This window comes from Pangasianodon hypophthalmus, chromosome 18 (assembly GCF_027358585.1).
Source record: "Pangasianodon hypophthalmus isolate fPanHyp1 chromosome 18, fPanHyp1.pri, whole genome shotgun sequence".
Classification (NCBI taxonomy): domain Eukaryota; kingdom Metazoa; phylum Chordata; class Actinopteri; order Siluriformes; family Pangasiidae; genus Pangasianodon; species Pangasianodon hypophthalmus.
Window position 1 is genome coordinate 16411074 of NC_069727.1, and position 18194 is coordinate 16429267.

General features: G+C 39.3%; 1 protein-coding gene across 3 annotated transcripts in view; it reads right to left on the reverse strand.

Annotated features, from left to right (window-relative positions):
* Positions 1 to 325: 325 nt before the first annotated feature.
* Positions 326 to 18194, reverse strand: part of dock4b (dedicator of cytokinesis 4b) — a 108762-nt gene continuing 90893 nt past the window's right edge. For 2 of the 3 annotated variants that reach the window (XM_026922919.3, XM_026922918.3), the window contains 10 exons: positions 15773 to 15856; positions 15285 to 15404; positions 15054 to 15175; positions 14562 to 14682; positions 13982 to 14063; positions 12904 to 13013; positions 11097 to 11169; positions 10136 to 10237; positions 7418 to 7479; positions 326 to 3311 (listed from right to left, as the gene is read on the reverse strand). In XM_026922919.3, coding sequence (XP_026778720.3) covers positions 2910 to 3311; positions 7418 to 7479; positions 10136 to 10237; positions 11097 to 11169; positions 12904 to 13013; positions 13982 to 14063; positions 14562 to 14682; positions 15054 to 15175; positions 15285 to 15404; positions 15773 to 15856 — 1278 coding nt within the window. In that variant the 3' untranslated portion in view covers positions 326 to 2909. The remainder of the gene's footprint in view (positions 3312 to 7417; positions 7480 to 10135; positions 10238 to 11096; positions 11170 to 12903; positions 13014 to 13981; positions 14064 to 14561; positions 14683 to 15053; positions 15176 to 15284; positions 15405 to 15772; positions 15857 to 18194) is intronic. The other variant, XM_026922920.3, reaches the window with a different exon arrangement.

The following is an 18194-nucleotide window of genomic DNA, read 5'->3' on the forward strand; positions in this document are numbered from 1 at the left end:
TATTTCAGTGCTATATAACATTGTACTTCCACTCAATTTTAAACAGCTCACCAAATATATATATAAAAAAAACCACACCTCAGGTCAATTACAAAGATTTTAGTCAGGATATGGAAATCAATTTGAGTTGGTTTGATATGATTTAGTTCCACAATCCATAGTAATAAATGCAGCAGGATATCAAACGAAATATGAACTCCAGTGCTTTAAGCATCATAAAAAGTGTAATTATTACCCTTGCCTACATTCTTCTGTACACATTTTGCATCCACAGAGGAAAAGTGAAGGAAAAGGTGGGGAGAGAAAAATCTGGAACACAATAACATGCTTGTTGAAAACATTTTATTACACAGGAATTCATTAGAATGTACAGTAAATGTGTAAGCTCAACCTCAGTTGTTCTACCCCCCTCCCCAAAAAAATCATAAATATTTAACATTTATAATTATAATTTGTTCCGACATTCAAAGCTGTAAATTTGTTATAGCTACACTTTCTTTTAAAAACATTATATTTACAATAGAGAAGGTATTGTATTTGGCATAATTACAAGGACATTATCATATAATTTACAATTTTTTTTCAAGCACTGATTCGTATGAAGATGTTTATCCAAAGTTCTCAACAAATCCAAGTTTGAAAAATGACTCACAAAATGTGAACATTATTTAATTTTCCAGAAATAAACAGAAATAAGAATGTAGCAGTGAGAGAGGTGATCAGTATTTTCCATTAAATGTTCATTTGCGGGGCACAAAAACAGGCTCTGACAGGACTGTTATAAATACCCAAATCAGCAGGTTTCTCTGTAAATCATTATGTATAGAAAAAACGCAGTAGATTAATATAGAGATTAAATTATAAATAGGGCTGTGACAATATATGAATGTATACAATATGGTAATTTGGCAAATACGTGATTTTTGATGCATTACAATTAGACATAAAAATTAAATGATCAAATTTTAAAAAACATCTCTCAACATATTTCATGAAAAACTAACTGAAAACAGACTCTATACTATAATTATACCACAGCGCTCTTGAACTCTCAAATCTGATTGGTCAAAAGGCGTCGATTAATTTCCAGTAGCTCTGGCAGTACAGCCGGCTATAAGGCAATTTGACAAGTGTATATTACTGCAACAACCAATCAGAGACAGATTGGTGAAGGAATGACTGATTACAGCTGCTATAATGTAAATCATAACAGGATCTAATTTGTTTTCCAGACGTTCCACAACATTAAAAGTGACTGTAAATGGATAAAAATAATGACATGTTTTTTACTTAACAAAAATGAATTTCTAGCAAATTTTAAATAGAAAATAATACATTTCAGGGTGGTACCAGTAACTAATCCAGCCAGATCACACCACCTTATCATTGATTATTTTTCCCTAATGTCACATCCCCATGATGTTTTTTTTTCTTATGTAGTTCATACCTTAAAACTGATTAATAGGCTAAAATGCAGAGCGTCTGGAAGGCTGTGAGGACTAGTCTGAGAACCACTGCTTTAAAAACATCAATTAATGAGATTGTACAAAAATATATACTACTATACAGTGTATTGTGTTGTTAAAAGTAGAATCTTGGTATAAGTAGAAATGGTCAAATCTTAATGTCATAATTAAGCATTACTCTGATATATTGTCACAGTCCACTATATAGTCTTGTGTTTGAGACCTTCAAATGAACAATTTCCTAAAATTCCTACTGGCAGTTTTGAGAGTGAGATATGGCATCTAGGGCAAAATTCAACGCTTTTAAATTGGCGTAGTATGTGAATAGGACATGTAATTGGTACAGCAGAATGTGAATACGAAGAATGGCAGGATTCAATTCTGTAAAGGCTCCAGCAATTTCAGCACACGTAAAAAAAAAAAAAGTCACAGTCACTATGCGCTGCACCATAATTAGGCTAGCGTCTGCTATGCACATGGGCAGATGCTTCTGCCTTCAGCTCCTTTCCTAAATATTACTCAGGCAGTGTAACGTGAGTACCAGCCTGTCATGGTATATCCAGTCATGCCACGGACAAACCCAATCATACTTTAACATGACTGTCTTTCAAAAAAAAAACAAAAAAAAAAAACAATAACCACCACAAAATGATAGTGTAAAAACATGAAAACAGAGACTTAATATGAATCTTGAGCTGGAGAATGAAAGTACGACATGACTGTCTCCGTATAAACACACTTTTCCTGTTCCTTTGGCACAATACCTGGTAAACTAACTCAAGCATTTGACCTGTTTGGTCAGACTTTAGTTCTGAAGTGTCAGCTGTGAGTGCTGACCAAATCATGTAAACTGTAAACCTTATCGTAACAAGTAGGTGATGGATGAATATTCTGTATAAACTGATTGCTGTTCTATCTACAGATGTGCTCAAAATCAACAAGACCCTGACCTCTGAAATCCTGTAAAACATGCTCCTGCAGATGATTAAAAGAGTTTGGTGAACTGGCCACCTAAAAAAAAAAAAAAAAAAAGGCAGCCTCTTTTAGGAGTCCAAGTGTATCAACAAAGCCATGGATATTATCTAGTGCCTACATGAAGAGCTGAATGGAGGCCATTAGCACCTCTGAGCCATTTAAAAAAGTAGAATGTACTTAAAATGTACTTAGAAACGTGCATTACCCAATGGTAAAATAGTCTGATTTCAATACTTAAGGCAAAACATACGTTTCATATCAGTATTTACAGAATGTAAAAATGCCCTGGTACTCAGAGCAAGAGCATCTTGATCTGTGATTGCTGAAAAGTGCAGGAATTAGCAGTAACACCCCTGCCATATCCTCCTACATACCCAGTCTGTTTGTTATGTAAATTGAAAGTTTAGGTTTATCAACCCAAAGAAAGAAAGTGCAATCGGTGGTGCATGGTATTTTCTTCCTGCAGCACTAAAGCTGAGAGACTTTCCTGGGAAGGGGGCGGGGTCTGGGCAGCTGCTCCACTGGCTTAACACTGCGAAGCTGGTGGGGTTTTGGTGGAATGGGTGGAGCATCAGCACTCGTGGGAATGGAAAGGCTGTGAGGGAGGGGCACCGGTCGCCGCGGGTTGCTGCTGTAAGGGGGCGGAGTCTTGTTCTCGCGCCGAAAAAGCTCATCCGAGCCACTAGAGGCGGAGGTGGGGAGGGCGTGGTCGGTAGAGGGGGTGGCTTCGGTGCCTGAGGCTTCAGAAACACTGCAGCGGCTGAGAGACGAGATGCCGCTGCTGTAGCTGCCAGAGAGCACTGGGGAGTTGGGTACGAGTCCTACTGGTGGGCACTCCGTGGGCGAGGGCGTGAAAGGAGGCACAGAGTACTGCACACACACACACAGCAATAAAAGTCACAAGAATATAGACAATCAGATAATAGACAGTCAGGGCAATAATTACAAAAATGATTCATGAGATCTGGAACAGTGAGTTCAGAGCATAAGTATTCATCCCCCCTGAATGTCTCCACATTTTGTAGTGTTACAACCTGGAACTGAGAGGGACCTAATTAGGATTATGCATCATTGATACATATATAATCACTGTGTTGATATGTGTGCAATTAAAGCGTTACATGATCTCAGTATAAGTACACCTGATCGTGGAAGGAAGCAGAGCTTGTTCGAGAACATTCCTAAACAAACAGCATCATGGATACCAAGAAGCGATCAAAACTATTTGGGGACAAACTTTTGGACAACTATCAATCAGGTAAATTCTGAACATCCCACAGAGAACCATTATTAAATTATTAAAAGGCACAACCGCAACTCTACCTAGGTCATCCACCGAAAAAAAAAAAAAAAAAAGTGACCTGGGCATTAGTCAGAGAAGCAACTTTGTGTTAAAGGGGGTGAATACTTATGCAAGGCACTGTACAATCACATTCTACCGTGACCTCCTGTAGGATTTCGATTCAAACTACTGTAACCTTACCTTAAGAACACTAGCAAGTGACAAAACAAAAATGTAGTTGCTATGCAAGAGCACAGCATGGTGTTGCTATTCAATCAACAATAAGTGACATGGCAACAAGGAATCAGGAATCATGGCAAAAAGCAAAAAAACTGAACAAAAATAATCCTGATTCTATGCAGATTACTTAGACTGCAGTAAAGCAACAAATGCAAACAACTGGTTTGAGTAAATGATAGTATAAATCCTACAGCCTGTGTTGGTTGCTGTCCCCAGAAAGCTCATTCATAACTAATTTCCACCTGCAGCTCCAATTTCAGCTGATCAAAAACTGAAAACTCACACTATGAAAATACATTTTGAACTAAAGTACCACTGATAAACACTCCATATATTTAGTCTACCATCCTATCAGAATTTTAAAAATCCACACAGTGCATGCCCACAAATGAGAGTGAATCTAGGGCGAAACATCCCACTCCAATATTAATGAAAACCTCAAGTAGATGTGAAAATGTGAGATGAGACAGATATGGATATGGCTACTTTAAGATTTAATTAACAATAAAAAGTGCGATGTGTTGCAACAGATTAGATCTACATTGGACTTGTCAGTGAACAATGCTGCACAGAGAATTGGTCCTTACTCATAAAGTAATATTTTCTGCATAATTTTACCAGGGCAATACTTAAAGTATTTTATTAGCCTTTTTATTAACGTATTTCAGAAAAATATGGAACATTCATTCTAAAAGACGTTCAAAAGAAATGAATGGTGTTCAATTATCCATGCAACAACTAGCACAGTCAGGCCTACTCCAGAGAAGGACTCCACAATTAATTTAGCAAGTGTATACACAGACATTCTCACAGCCGCCCACTCTTTGGACCTTATAAATGATGCATATTGTATGAGATGCCTAATTTAAAACAAACTGCTAGCCAATCCATTTTCAAAGTGCTGTTCAGAGGTTTTCATGACACTCAAATACACTCGACACTTTTGTCCTTTCACAGTCTGCAACCTGTGAACTGACAACTCAGTGAAGGGCTCTGTGTGGACTCTACATATTTGTGTGTGTGCTGTGCGCTTGCGTGTGTTTGAATGTCAGTGTTCAGGTCTACGTAGCTGTCAACCTGGACCGAGACAGGCACCTGTCCATCAAACTCAAATAGAGTGAAAAATCTATTTTAGACATGTTGAATTTTGCACGCTGCATAGAGCATAGATAAACCTTTCATCGCCGCTTCTGAATACCACATCTCACACCTTTCAATTTCTCTACATACTTTTTTAGGTAATGCAGGCTAATAAATGCATGATTAGTGATAATCTGACTTGTAGAAAGTCTGGTCTGAAATCGATATGCACTGCTTGATGAAAACATGACAAAGGGGAAAAAGGCACAATTACTGGCTCTGGATCAAATGAATTCCAACATCAGGTGCATGAAACTCTGATTAGTCAGAGAAGCAGAGGATTGTAGTGGCTTAGAGCCTTCTCACCTCTGACGGCAAATATACTCCTTTACCCAATGATGTTATCTTCCTGCTCATACAGCAGAAAGGATTTTAAAATGAATTTTCGGAGTCATATGACCCATTTCGGGATGTAAATTAGTGTGCACGGGTTTTCAAATACCTAGTATTCAAATACTGAAAACACTATTCGGTTATTCGTTATGCACAGCGTGCACATCAAGTCGGTGAGAGATTAACAAAAGAAAAGTTATGTCTAGTAGTGTTTTAATGCAGAGAGCACCACTGCCCTGGTGTTCAAATGTGCATCTGGACTGGAAAAGATTCAGAAGCAGGTGTTTTACTCATGTTTTACTCATGCTGGCAGGAGCAGGTGGTGAGATATGAAGCTTGAGGAACAAAAGAAAGAGAATATACAGTACTGTGCAAAAGTCTTAGGCACATGCACAGAGATGCTGTAGACCAAAGATGCATTTAGAAATAATGAAATTAAATGTTTTACATTAAAAAAACTATACAGAGCAGTAAATAGTAATAAATGAAACAAAGGCAATATTTTGTGTCACAGCCCTTTGCTTTAAAAAAAAAAAAAAAAAATCAGTAGTCTCAGGTACAATGTGTGCAGTTTTATAAGGAAATGAGCTGTAAGTGTTACTGAGTATCTTGCAGAACCAGCCGCAGTTCTTCTGGAGACTTTGACTGTCGACTCGCTTTTTATTTTTGCAGCGAAACCCAGCAGCCTTCATTATGTTTTTTGTCTGAAAAATGGTCTCTTATGTAATACGCTGCTTTCTTTACTGACATACAAACATTTTTCTGTAACATTTAATTTTGTGCTGGAAAACGAATGTTTGGAAATCTAAAATGTTTTTGTACTGACTCGATAATGTAGTCATAGTCATAAAATATCATACTTTTATCATAAAATAAAAATCTATAACAAAGTTTGTACCAAAAATACAGGGTGCCTAAGACTTTTGCACAGTACTGTATTTCCAGTTGCATTCAGTACAACCTCAAGTCTTAAACTATGGACATAAATCAGGTACCTCAGCTGTGCAGATTTGCCAATTTACACCAGATGCAACACTGCACATCACAGTTGCTCCGATTTTCATTTTACGGCATGCTTGCATGGAGCATTCACTTATCTTTTCGTTCAATACTTCAGTAAATCTAACATGCAAATATCTCTACTACCCATCAGATTATTATAAACAACCCCTGCCATGGAAGGTTTGTTAACCCAATGATATTTTTACTCCTAGTCTCTGACAGAGCGTTCACGAAGTCTGACGTTGAATTTTAACCATCGTCAGAGTGCACACTGTTACAGCAGGACTACAGGCTGAAATACTGAGCTGACATTCAGTTAACAGTTTTGTAACGCGTTTGATATTTCTCCATATTACGCGTGTGAAACACAACACACGCACATCCACCGACAGGAAGAAAATGATAATTCATTATACCACATGACACTTTTTACCTTCCTGCATGCAAATCAATATCCATTCATTAACGCTGAATATTCCTAATATTAAAATTAGGCAGAAGACACATTCCTAATTAGTATATTTGAAAGTGTGTGTGTGTGTGTGTGTGTGTGTGTGAGTGAGAGAGAGAGAGAGAGAGAGAGAGAGAGAGTGTGTATTTTGGGACAGACATAGAGAGACATATCTAGTTTTCACAAACTGATGTCTCCAACATGGTGCATATAAGGACACAAATATTTTAGATCATGGTTGGTAGTGTCTGGTATGTTGCATAAAATATTAAAACAAAATTCTATTTGTCTGCTTATTTAGATAAACCCTGGAGAGTAAATAAATGTGATTATATAATGAGAACTGGCATCATCTACACTATTCTGATTTCAGATCTGATTTTCTTGTCAAATCCCAGTTCAGGCAACTCCACCATACTTTTCACAACAGTGATACCAAAAGCTGAGTGGGCGTCATTATAAGCAACATCAGATTAATACTATGAAACTTTGAGAGAAAAACAAACAAACAAACAGACAAAAACCTACCTTTTGTGGTGACCTTGACACTGGACCTGGCGACTGGGATCTCACATTTTTAGCAGGAGACCCTGTTCAAAAAGATGCATAAACATTCCTCACTATTTGACAAACATCTGAGAAGATTAACTTTAGCCTTCAGCCCCACGAACACAGCCATCTTGGAAGGAAGGAAACATATTGCTATACGCTGACGGTTCCTGCTAAGTGGCTTGCACATCTGCCAGCACATCTATTTTTCAGGAAAACAGACTCCATTAAAAGCCACTGTCAACTTTATAAGACGGGGGGGGGGGACAGACGACAGATTATGGTCTATAAACTACTTCCTATCTAGGTTGTGTTCAAAAAAAACATTGCGAGCTTTGTTAGTGGAACACTTCTGAGGTCAAGTCTGGGCTTTTATGGCAAGACAGTATCCATGTATCCATCATTTTCAGGAAAGGGCCACACTGATGTAATACACATGATACTTTACGTGTTAATGTAGTCACTGAAAATCCAGAGCTAAAGCCACTGAACAGACGAAAAGACTAGATCAAATGTCTGCTACCTGTCTTGAGGTGTCAGTTCCCACCATTTTGAAACTGTGAAACTTTTATTCAGGCAAATAGAAATAAAGGAAACCTTAAAATGTGTTGTTTACCAATCTCACTCATTCATGCTCAGTAACTGCTATATCCTGGTCAGTGTCATGGTGGATCCGGATCCTATCCCGGGAACGCTACATGTGAGGAGGGAATACACCCTGAATGAGACATCTGTCTTCATTCACATCAAGGGGCAATTTATCTTAGCCAGTTCCCCTACTTCAATTCTTTTGGGAGGTGGGACGAAACCAGAGAACCTGGAGGAAACTCACATGGACATGAGGAGAAGATTTTACCAATCTACCAATCTAATACAATGTCAGATATCAGCACGTTACGTTAGATCGTAAAGTCCCCATGAAATCAAAATTGATGTTTTGTGGCTTTTTAGTATGAATATGTGAGCCTTAAGGTTATCTACAAACTACTGTGCTCCAAAACAACGATAAAATTCACATTTAGAAGATATATGCCTTCAAATTTTACAGTCTCTCTCTACCACCAATACGGATCAACAATTTTGATGACATCATTCTGCACTTCAGCTTCTCACGAGATTTTCTGTCCAATCAAATGCTCTCTAGAATCTGAAGTGTCCCGCCCCAAGATGATAAAAATCACCTTGCCGAAGTTGCCGTTGTTGAGCGAGAGAAATCATATCAGCTTAGCCCGGGCTGTGAGGTAAGCTAAACACTACTGGAGGGGGAGGAGTCACTCGACTTCCTGTTTCAGTGGAAATTACATCAACACATCGAATAACGCTGTGCGTTTCAAGGTACTTCACAGGGTCTTTTAACGTAAATGAAATGACTACTGGTGACTAGGGAATTAATCCTTTTTCCTCATCTTCTGAGCTGGATTTTTATACAGTAATACAGAACCAGACAGCCACTGAAGCAAAGGTACCAACAGTCTGTAGCAGTAATCTTGTTAGAGTAAAGGGAATGTCACTTTATTCGTTCATATCTTATCTGACTGCTCAATATAAATAGAAACAGTGAATTGTCTGTGCATTTAAAATGTGGCATTCCACAAGGTGCTGTTCTAGGACCGCTGCGATTTTCCCTTATACATGCAGCTATTTGTAAACATGGCAGTCCATTGCTACCATTCCTTTACCATTCCATACAACTGCATATATCAGCCAAACCAGAAGATGGACACCAATTTAATATGTTTGAGTGTATAAGGATGTCAAAGACTGAACGCTGAGTAACTTCCTCCTAATTTACCCCTTAAAGGCATGTGTTATTATTATGTTATTCCTCTTAAAGCTATTATTCATTGGATTAAGCGCAGGAGTGGTCCTAGAACATTACTATCTATTTTAAAAATCTATTTAAGAAACGTAAGAAGCATTAACAAACTTATTTAAGAAACAATGCTATGACAGGAAATGTTTCCTTTACCACATCTAGCTTGGACTACTGTAACATCTTATTTTTGGGACGTTAAACAGGCTCTAGTTAACCTAGAACACAGCAGATTGCAACAGATGTTTTTCTCATCACTGTTATTTCTGACCCGGATTTCTTTAAGGCTGCTGTGTAACAATGGATTTTGTTAAAATTGCTATACAAATAAGGTTAAACTGAATTCAAGTGAAGATAAGCCAGTTGCACAGTGATGTAAATGGGGGAAAAACAGATAGAAGCAGAGCAAGAAAAAGGCAAAAGCAGAGGCAGGTTGGAATGCAGGAGTTTTAGATCACATTTGAGGATTTAATTAAGCCTAGAGGTGTCATGCAGATTAGAGAGAAATGCTATGAGAAGGCTCATCTCTTCAACCAGGATTATATCATGAGTGAGCGCAACCGCAATCCCTTTAAAGTAGATGTGCATTCCTCCTTAACACATGCAGGTCAAGTTTACTTTCAGATTCCAACTGACTGATCCACTTAAAACCAAAAAGTCTTGACAGCACAAGCAAATATAAGACCTTTGGAAATATCATTTTACTGGACGAGTACTACACAAAGACTCGCAATAAGGATAGGGATAATGTTAAAGATCGTGAGAAACTAGGAGGAAGGCAAACCTGATGGTAGAGAAAAGGTCAAGGAGTTACAAGAAGTATTAGTGTCGGCGAAGGTGGTCAGTTTTATTCGGCGTTATTTTTTTATTCATTTTTTTTTTACCTGAGTATGGAGGCCTAGGAGGGACTGGGGGGCAAAACTGCTTTCCAACAGTGTCAGAGAACGTTGTGTCAAGACTCCAGCTGCTTGGTGCAGGCTTGACCACTTTCACACACACAAAACATGCAGCTCTAGTCAGTTCAGTTAGCTTATCATCAAAGTCCAACAGACTACAGAAGTTTCTTATTTACGGCTTTCAAAGAAGAACTGCCACAGGCATAGTTTGCTACACATCAGGTAAATATGGAAAAACAAGTTGTTTTTTTTTCTGCACTGGCTTATTGAATGTGCAGTTGTCACAGGAGACCTACTTCTACTCTGATGCCAGGTTAATAAAGCATTCTCATTTTAAATTCAATTTCTGCTTTAGTTTCTTCTCGTCTTCTAACCTTCACCAACAGTTCAAAGAAAGAAATCGAAACATTGGTCTTTTTTTAATTAAACAAGGGATTATCTCGACTAGATTTAATGAAGCCCCTTGGAATATACAATGCTGGATCTTCTACTCTGGGCTGTAAACACATACACATACACATACAGTAAGAATTCATAAATAAACATTTGACTTAAATCTTCCATTCAGTGAAATCCAACACAGAGAAAAACCTGCTACTCTTGCGAATCTAGGCCTGCCTCTGCACCCACATGACATTAAATCCAGGTTTCAATGAGAAAGTAGATAAATGGCTGAAAATATTGAAAATTCCTCCCTATATCTGAATAGCAATGACAGCAGCACTGAGGCACTTGGGTGAGTCGGTCACAATTATAGCTGCTGCAAGAAACGGAGACTGTATAAGAAAGTTGAGCTGTCAGCTACCATCGTATCAAGCTAGGTAATCTTCAGAATGTTTCACAAAACAAACATTTCAACCACACTGCGACCAAGTGCATGTAGGAGTGTGTGTGTGTATGCGTGTAGGAGGGAGCAGTGTGAAGTTGTGCACCGATAAATGCGGCTCACCTTTGTCTGGAATGGAGATGTTGGGATCGCTGCGAGGCAGAGAGGCATCGCCTGCCGGATGCGGGATCGTCCTCTACAAAAGAGGCACATGAGTACGCTTATGGAAGCCATAAACTATTTCTAACCCCTCATTTTTGATATCACCTTTTGTTAACACAAGTGGCAATAGAAACTGCTGCATGAAACTGCTAATATGTCAGTATACCATGTGCTGCTTTGGTACTTAAGTGGGAGGTGGGGATTTATATTTATTTCCCTGTCTGAGGTGCATTAAGATACAGAATACTTATGCCTGTGTTATCCAGCGTATACAACTGCAGCTATATTACAATGTACTGTAATATATTCAGGCTCTGATTTCTTAAAGGTTTGAGGGTGTAAAAACAAATGCAAACTACATATTAAAAAAAAAAAAGCATATGTGCACATGAGCAAAAAAAGCACATCTCTCCTACTGAATATGTAATGCATTTCTAGCTTAAAATACAAGGAGGTGTTCATTCAAATCGATTATCTTGCACCTGCAATTCTGGGGACGGCAATTATGTGCACGAATTAGTATGACCGATGAGCAAGTATTAAATTTGCGAAAGCTCTCTTCCACCAGTTGAAGATAAAATTATTCTATTTACTATGTAAATAAAATTAGGTTTATATACATTAGGCCTTACTGTTTCAAATAAATCTATGTTTCTCAAAATAATGATATTCACTACATTCATTCCTCCGATCTGCAAGCATTTTCTTACTGTTCATTGTAAGCAGTTCTTCGACGCATCTTATCATATTTAATCGCTGTTATATTCGAGTTTTGGTTTTAATTTCACTCTTACAGGAGTCTCTTTGAGATCAGAACTTGCCCCAGCTACTGAGAAAAACAAATAGCACATACAAATACCTCACTCGCATCTTGTTTCCTTCGGCTACTATGCATGTGACATCATTTGCACAATTATTTTTGGTAAATCACCTACAACACACCCACTAACAGCACATGCAATTTATCTGGTCGCACATGGAAATTATCATCAGTATCAGTATCAGGGACTCAGTTTTGAATGCAGCACATGACTGACATCCACCAGTAGAAAGATACCCACACAGGAGCACTGCTGACCAGATATAATTTGGGTAAAGTGCCATACTCAGCACAGCAGTGACAATGAAACGGCATTGCGTGTGGTGCCGCAATGAGTATATTCGGTATAGCAGCACTGCTGGGGGTTTTAACTGCCTACTTTATTACACCCACATACCTTATTTGCCCACAACAGTTCATCTGTGCATAGTGTGTTAATTGTTCTCTATCCTTTATCAGTGTCAGTTTCTGATCATGGGACTGCTTTTGGCTGGATATTTTTGGTTTCGTCCCAGCAGTAACCCAGCAACACAACAAGATACACTCGCACTAGCACAAAAGACACTACCATACAACTACCACGTCAGTATCGATGCTGTACTGAGAACAGTGCAAATCTGCTCGGTGGTGGTCCTGTGGAGGCCCCTGTTCAAATGATGGATAGGGTAGAATGGGACTGATAGATTACACATAGCTGTACAAGAAAAGATAGTAATTGTTTGCCCTCAAAGTGCTCCTATATTGGCCAAGGAATACAGATATTTTGTACCTAATAAAGGGAAGAGAACAATCAACACACTGAGCAGGTATTTTGTACTTAATTTAAAAAAAAAAAAAAAAAAAAAGCCCAGGACAGAGTGAACATGTATTATGGGGTCCAAGGTTTTGCAGTTGAGGGTGGCTGGAAATATATCTTAAATAGTGTGTGTGTATATATAGTATATTTACCTGTGCGGTTTCAAGTGGATTGGGAAACACAGCGCTGCAGGGTCTCTCCCTTGGAGAGAGGCAGGAGTTCTCCCGGACATGTTTGTGTTTCTCTGACAACTGAGGTGAACCTGAGAAAAATATAGACAGAGGTAAAAAATGAGCCACGCAATATGCTCATGTACATGACACAGCCAAAACTCCCCCTCTTTGTGCCGCATTTCCTGTCTTGCTAAGTAGCCAGCGCAGGAGCAATATTCCTCTCCCCACGTATCCCTCCTGCCGGGGTGAGAATTGGCCTCCGATGGTGACAGACGGCTATTTGGCAGTGAGATGGAGTTTGAGACGGATAGAACAGCTCGTGCTCTCTCTGCTCCATCACCGGGGAACAGAGCACTCACATGCCACTTCACCTCTACCCGATAGCCACTAGCCACACTGTTTGGACATTTCTGCCTGTAATTCTCCGGGACACATTATAGGCAGCATGAGTTTTAGTGAAAGCAGGAGTAAAAGAGGCTGCCGAAATGAGACCCATCAATGCCAGTGTATATTTCTATTTTAAAGACCTGTTTATACTAAAGAACCAACCGCTGATAAGCTGAACGGAGAGAGATAAACAGGTATTTGGGCATTTGTCTGTGTGTGTAAGAGCAGGCATATGTATATAGCATACAGTATGCATGTAGTATACTGTAACTATATAGACAGACAAATTAAAATAAAAACCAACACGTAAGGTGTCTTAGTAAGGTGTTCAGCCACCAGGAGCCACCTCCTTAGCACTAATCTCTGAAACTGTACTGGAGGGATGAACACCATTCTTCCAAAAGATCTTCCCTTATTTGGTGGTATGATGACAGTGCTGGAGAACATGATGAGAAATGAGCAGGGGCTGCTAAAATAGTAGCTTGTGTGTGTGTGTGTGTATAAATAAAATGTTTGAAATGGAGGGTGTATGTATTTAAAACAGGGAGTGAGTGGTGTGTGTGTGTGTGTGTGAGACCTAAATAAGGCCTAAGGCAGTGTCTTATAGACCTGTAATCATGATGAAATACACACTCTGAGCTCTGTGGGCATGTGGAATGTGTGTCCTCACCTCGGGCACTGGAGGGGGCTGAGCTGGTCACGTTTGGAGAGGCTGAATGATTGGAGCTGAGACTCGAGGTAGATGGACTAGGCTGAGAATTGAAAAAGAAAAAGAAAAAAAAAAAAAAGCACAAACAGTTAATCATGCGAGAGATCGATAAGACACTCTGACGAAGATATAATCCAAGATAAATGCTTGAGGGTGTCATTATCATTCTAATCCGGTGTATTTTTTCAGTTTATACCTAAGAATCTGATTGTCATTGAGAGAAAAAACAGTGAGAGAAAAAAATAAACGTGAGAAAAGATTAAGCAGGAGTGTGGAAAAGAGCGAAAAGGAGATAGAGATGAAAATAGAGTGAGGGCAATTGAGCGGGAGATAAAAACCAAAAGTAGGGAGTGTGATTAGAGGAAAAGATGAAAGACTGGGAGCAGGGAGGGAGAGAGGGTATAAAGAGATGTAAGAGGAGGTGTAGTTAGGGTTGAGGGGGCAAGCTGATTTTGAGCCTGAGAGCTTTCCTGAGCCTGACTGAGCCTGTGTGTGTGTTGAGCTGTCAGCCAGGCAGTGTGTACTGGGCCAGAGTGCTCACCTGCATGTTGAAGACTTCGTCTGAGCTTTCTGACTGCCCGGTGATGTTGCTCACTTCATTGGATGCTTGCGATGACAGAGAGGACGAAGAGTACCGGTTCACTGCTGGATAGCCGAGTGGACTGCGCACACACACGTCCACACACACACACACACACACACACGTACACACACACACAGACAGGGTGTTAGAGTTCAGCTACCATATGGCGCTTGTATATAAATAAAAAGCAGTGATGGAGTAAAGATATTTTAATTTAGCTGGCATTACAGCTTGACAATTGTTAAAAATTGTGTTAAAACTGACAGGTTTGCAGCTTAATGAGTGTAAATGAATATAGATGTGGTGCCATCATCTCGGAGTAGTGCTATGTTTTATGTCCACACTCCTACGCAGCAAAACACCCCATCTCACATCCTGAGATTGACTCCTACTCTTACATATGGATCAATGGATCAGATTTTTCAGCCGCCATGTGTTCCAGTCTCTCACCTGCGGCGGGCCACCACACGTCCTCCCTCTACATTCAAGATGTTGGGCATTGAGTTTCGACCGACCCGCGGGCTTCCATTGGGAAAATGGATCGGGCTGGCTCTCACGTATGCCGGGAGCTCCTGAAGGATGTGCAAGGATATAATAAAAAGACATGAGATATATTCATAAGAATAGAGCACAAAGTCTCTTCCTGATCCCCTATATTTGACAGCAGTTTTGAGGTTTTACCTGAATCCCTAGGCTAGACTTCATGAGATGGAACTGATCCACCAGTTTCTTATGCAGTGGCCGCATGTCCTGTGGAACAAACTTCTCATGGACAGTCAGGCCAAACTCCAGTATTTGTGCCTGAGATAGAGATAGAGATAGAGAAAGAGAGAGACAGACAGACAGAGACACGCAGACAAAGCGAGATATAATTCGCTCGAACATGTTGACGTGTATACCACGTTAATTATCATATTAGCATGAAATTAGTTTATTTTATGCTATAGCAGCGATGTATTTAAAAAAAAAAAAAAAAAAAAAAAAAAAAAAAAAAAAAAAAAATAGTCGAAGGTTTCTAATACCTTTTTATTTCCCCGACATGTGCATTGGATAAGTTAATTTACCTTAAAAATGTATGTTGCAAATGATGTAGAAGTAAGAAAGATTAAAGGAAGGACTGGGAAGGTAAAGTATATTGCTTCTGTGTTAAAAGATGAATCAATACTGACCTGTTCAAACATGAGTTCTCTGAGGCGTCCAATCTTATCTCCGTCCTCTGGGTGATTCATCATGTAGTCTTTCACAAAGAATGCCTGCATAACACACACACACACACACACACACACACACACACACACACACACACACACACACACAGTTACTTACAATCAGTTACCCCACCCAAACATCCAAACATGATTGATGTTGTGCGCATACACATCCCACACACTCTTCAAAGCAAAAAATGGAGGATGGTAATCTTTCTGTAGCTGCTGCTGCTTCATATCCAAAACCTTGGCAGCTAAATCAAAAATAAATTACAAAAAAAGGGAAAACTTTAAAGTTCTATCAGTTGAAAGATAAAATTTTCCAATGCATCTAATAATCTCTGCATTTGGAATCTCCTATAGGTGCCAGATAGTGTGTAGTGATAAATTTTTTTTCAGGCACACTTGTATAAGCAGATGCCATTTTCAAGGCTCCAGGTGCTTCATGCTGTTGTGACATGCACTATTTATGCAGTTTAATCATTTACATTTTACTCTTTGATTATATACATTTTAATGCTATTTACTGGTTCCAAGGTGCCAAACAAAAGCCTTTGTTACTTTAGAAATGTAGTGCAAAAAGCAGATGCTTTGAGGAAACGCAACACTTTAATGTAATGCCATTGAGAACAGAGCTCCCAGACTTTTCAAAAATTCAGACAGTGAGAGAGAGAGAGAGAGAGAGAGAGAGAGAGAGAGAGAGAGAGCATGAGAGAAACTGGAAAATGGAGCTAGATGTGTTTGCAATCTCTTCCAAGAATAATGGCTGTGTATCTCCAAAGAGCCAGCCAGAGAGGAGAAGCTGCAGGAGGGTGCACCATCCTCCCACCACAAAGAGTCACACAGAGTGGCTCCAGCGCTGTAAATCTGATATGGCACCCGCTCCGGCAACACTCTCAACATCTGAGGACAAGCTAATAAACTACTACTGTTTGAACTCGTTCAGACTGTTTCCCAGGCAACGATTAAGCCGCTTACTACATCAAATGATGTTCAGGGAAATATTACCATTATCACTGTAATTAAGTGCAAGTCTTAAGGCTCATTTTGTGCCAGGCTCCACTATGAATCAAAAAAAAAAAACGACTGCAAATACTCCTTAAAAGTTTGTTTCTCATTTGATGAAGAAACAAAATGCATTGTCCCATGAAATGCATTAGAAAATGGAGATTATTCATAGTCTTGTTTCACTTGTTTATTCTTTGAGGAATACAGAATAATACTGGCGATTTGTGAATCCACTGTTAGGGTGAATTTTGAAAAGAAAAAGAAAAAAAAGCGAGTCAATTAAAATTGAGAGATTTACAAATGTGAGCAGAGAAATCGATTTTTCCTAAAGGGCTGAAACTAACTAGCAGCTATAAATCTAAATATTAATTCAAAAAAATCAGATCAGTTAAAAACAAGCAGAACGAGGCTACTATAATAGATGTAATATTTCAACCGGAAATTTTCCTACTGCAAATTAAAGCAGCAGTGCAGGCTGAGAGAAATACACATGCACACTAATGATTCTCTGCCATGCCATGCCAAGCCTCACCTACCTGCATGCGCGCATACACACACACACACACACACACACACACGCTGGTGGGCAATGCCACATACAGACTTGACCCCTTATTAAAACAAGGTTGCTATGCAACAGCTGTCCATCCACACTTCAGAGCGTGGCAGTTCTGACCCGACTCTTATGCAGCTTTCAACATGTTGAACACTTTCCCAGAGTTTTAACACCACGGAAAAAGAAAGTGCTTTGAAGGCTACGCTCTTCGTTCATTTCTCTGCTGCACAGCATGCACCAGGAGAGTGGAAAAACAGTGGGCTATCTAGAAGCTTCCATCAAAGAAAAGGCACTCAACTACAAACTATAAAAGCTAGCTGCACCATTCTGCAATTAATGAGGAAGTGTAGAATATCCTAATACATTTTTAAGCCTCTACAGCATACGTTTTCAACCTTGGGGTCACACCCCCACATGGGGTCACCTGAGATGCGGACGGGGTTGAGATTTTCACACCTGACCTCAGAAGCGCCGTGTCCAACTAACTGCCACAGAGCATGGAAATGAAACTCTCACTGGATTATGGTATGTGATCATATACAGTGGTGATGCATGGTTAGAATATTTACAGATATTTGCATGTTATATTTACTAAATCAGTGCAAGAATGTGTAGAAATGAACATTTCACTCCATAGCATTCATGGGCCAAATTGCTTTTGGTGCAAAATGGGTTTTAAACTCATGCAAATATGATGTGAAATGCAAAAGTCTGAGCAAGACCTATTGATAGGGAGTTGGGTTGAGAGAATGGGATTGTCCAAATTTATTTATCTTAAAGTGTGCATGCTTATATAATGTAATTCCGATATTTAACAAA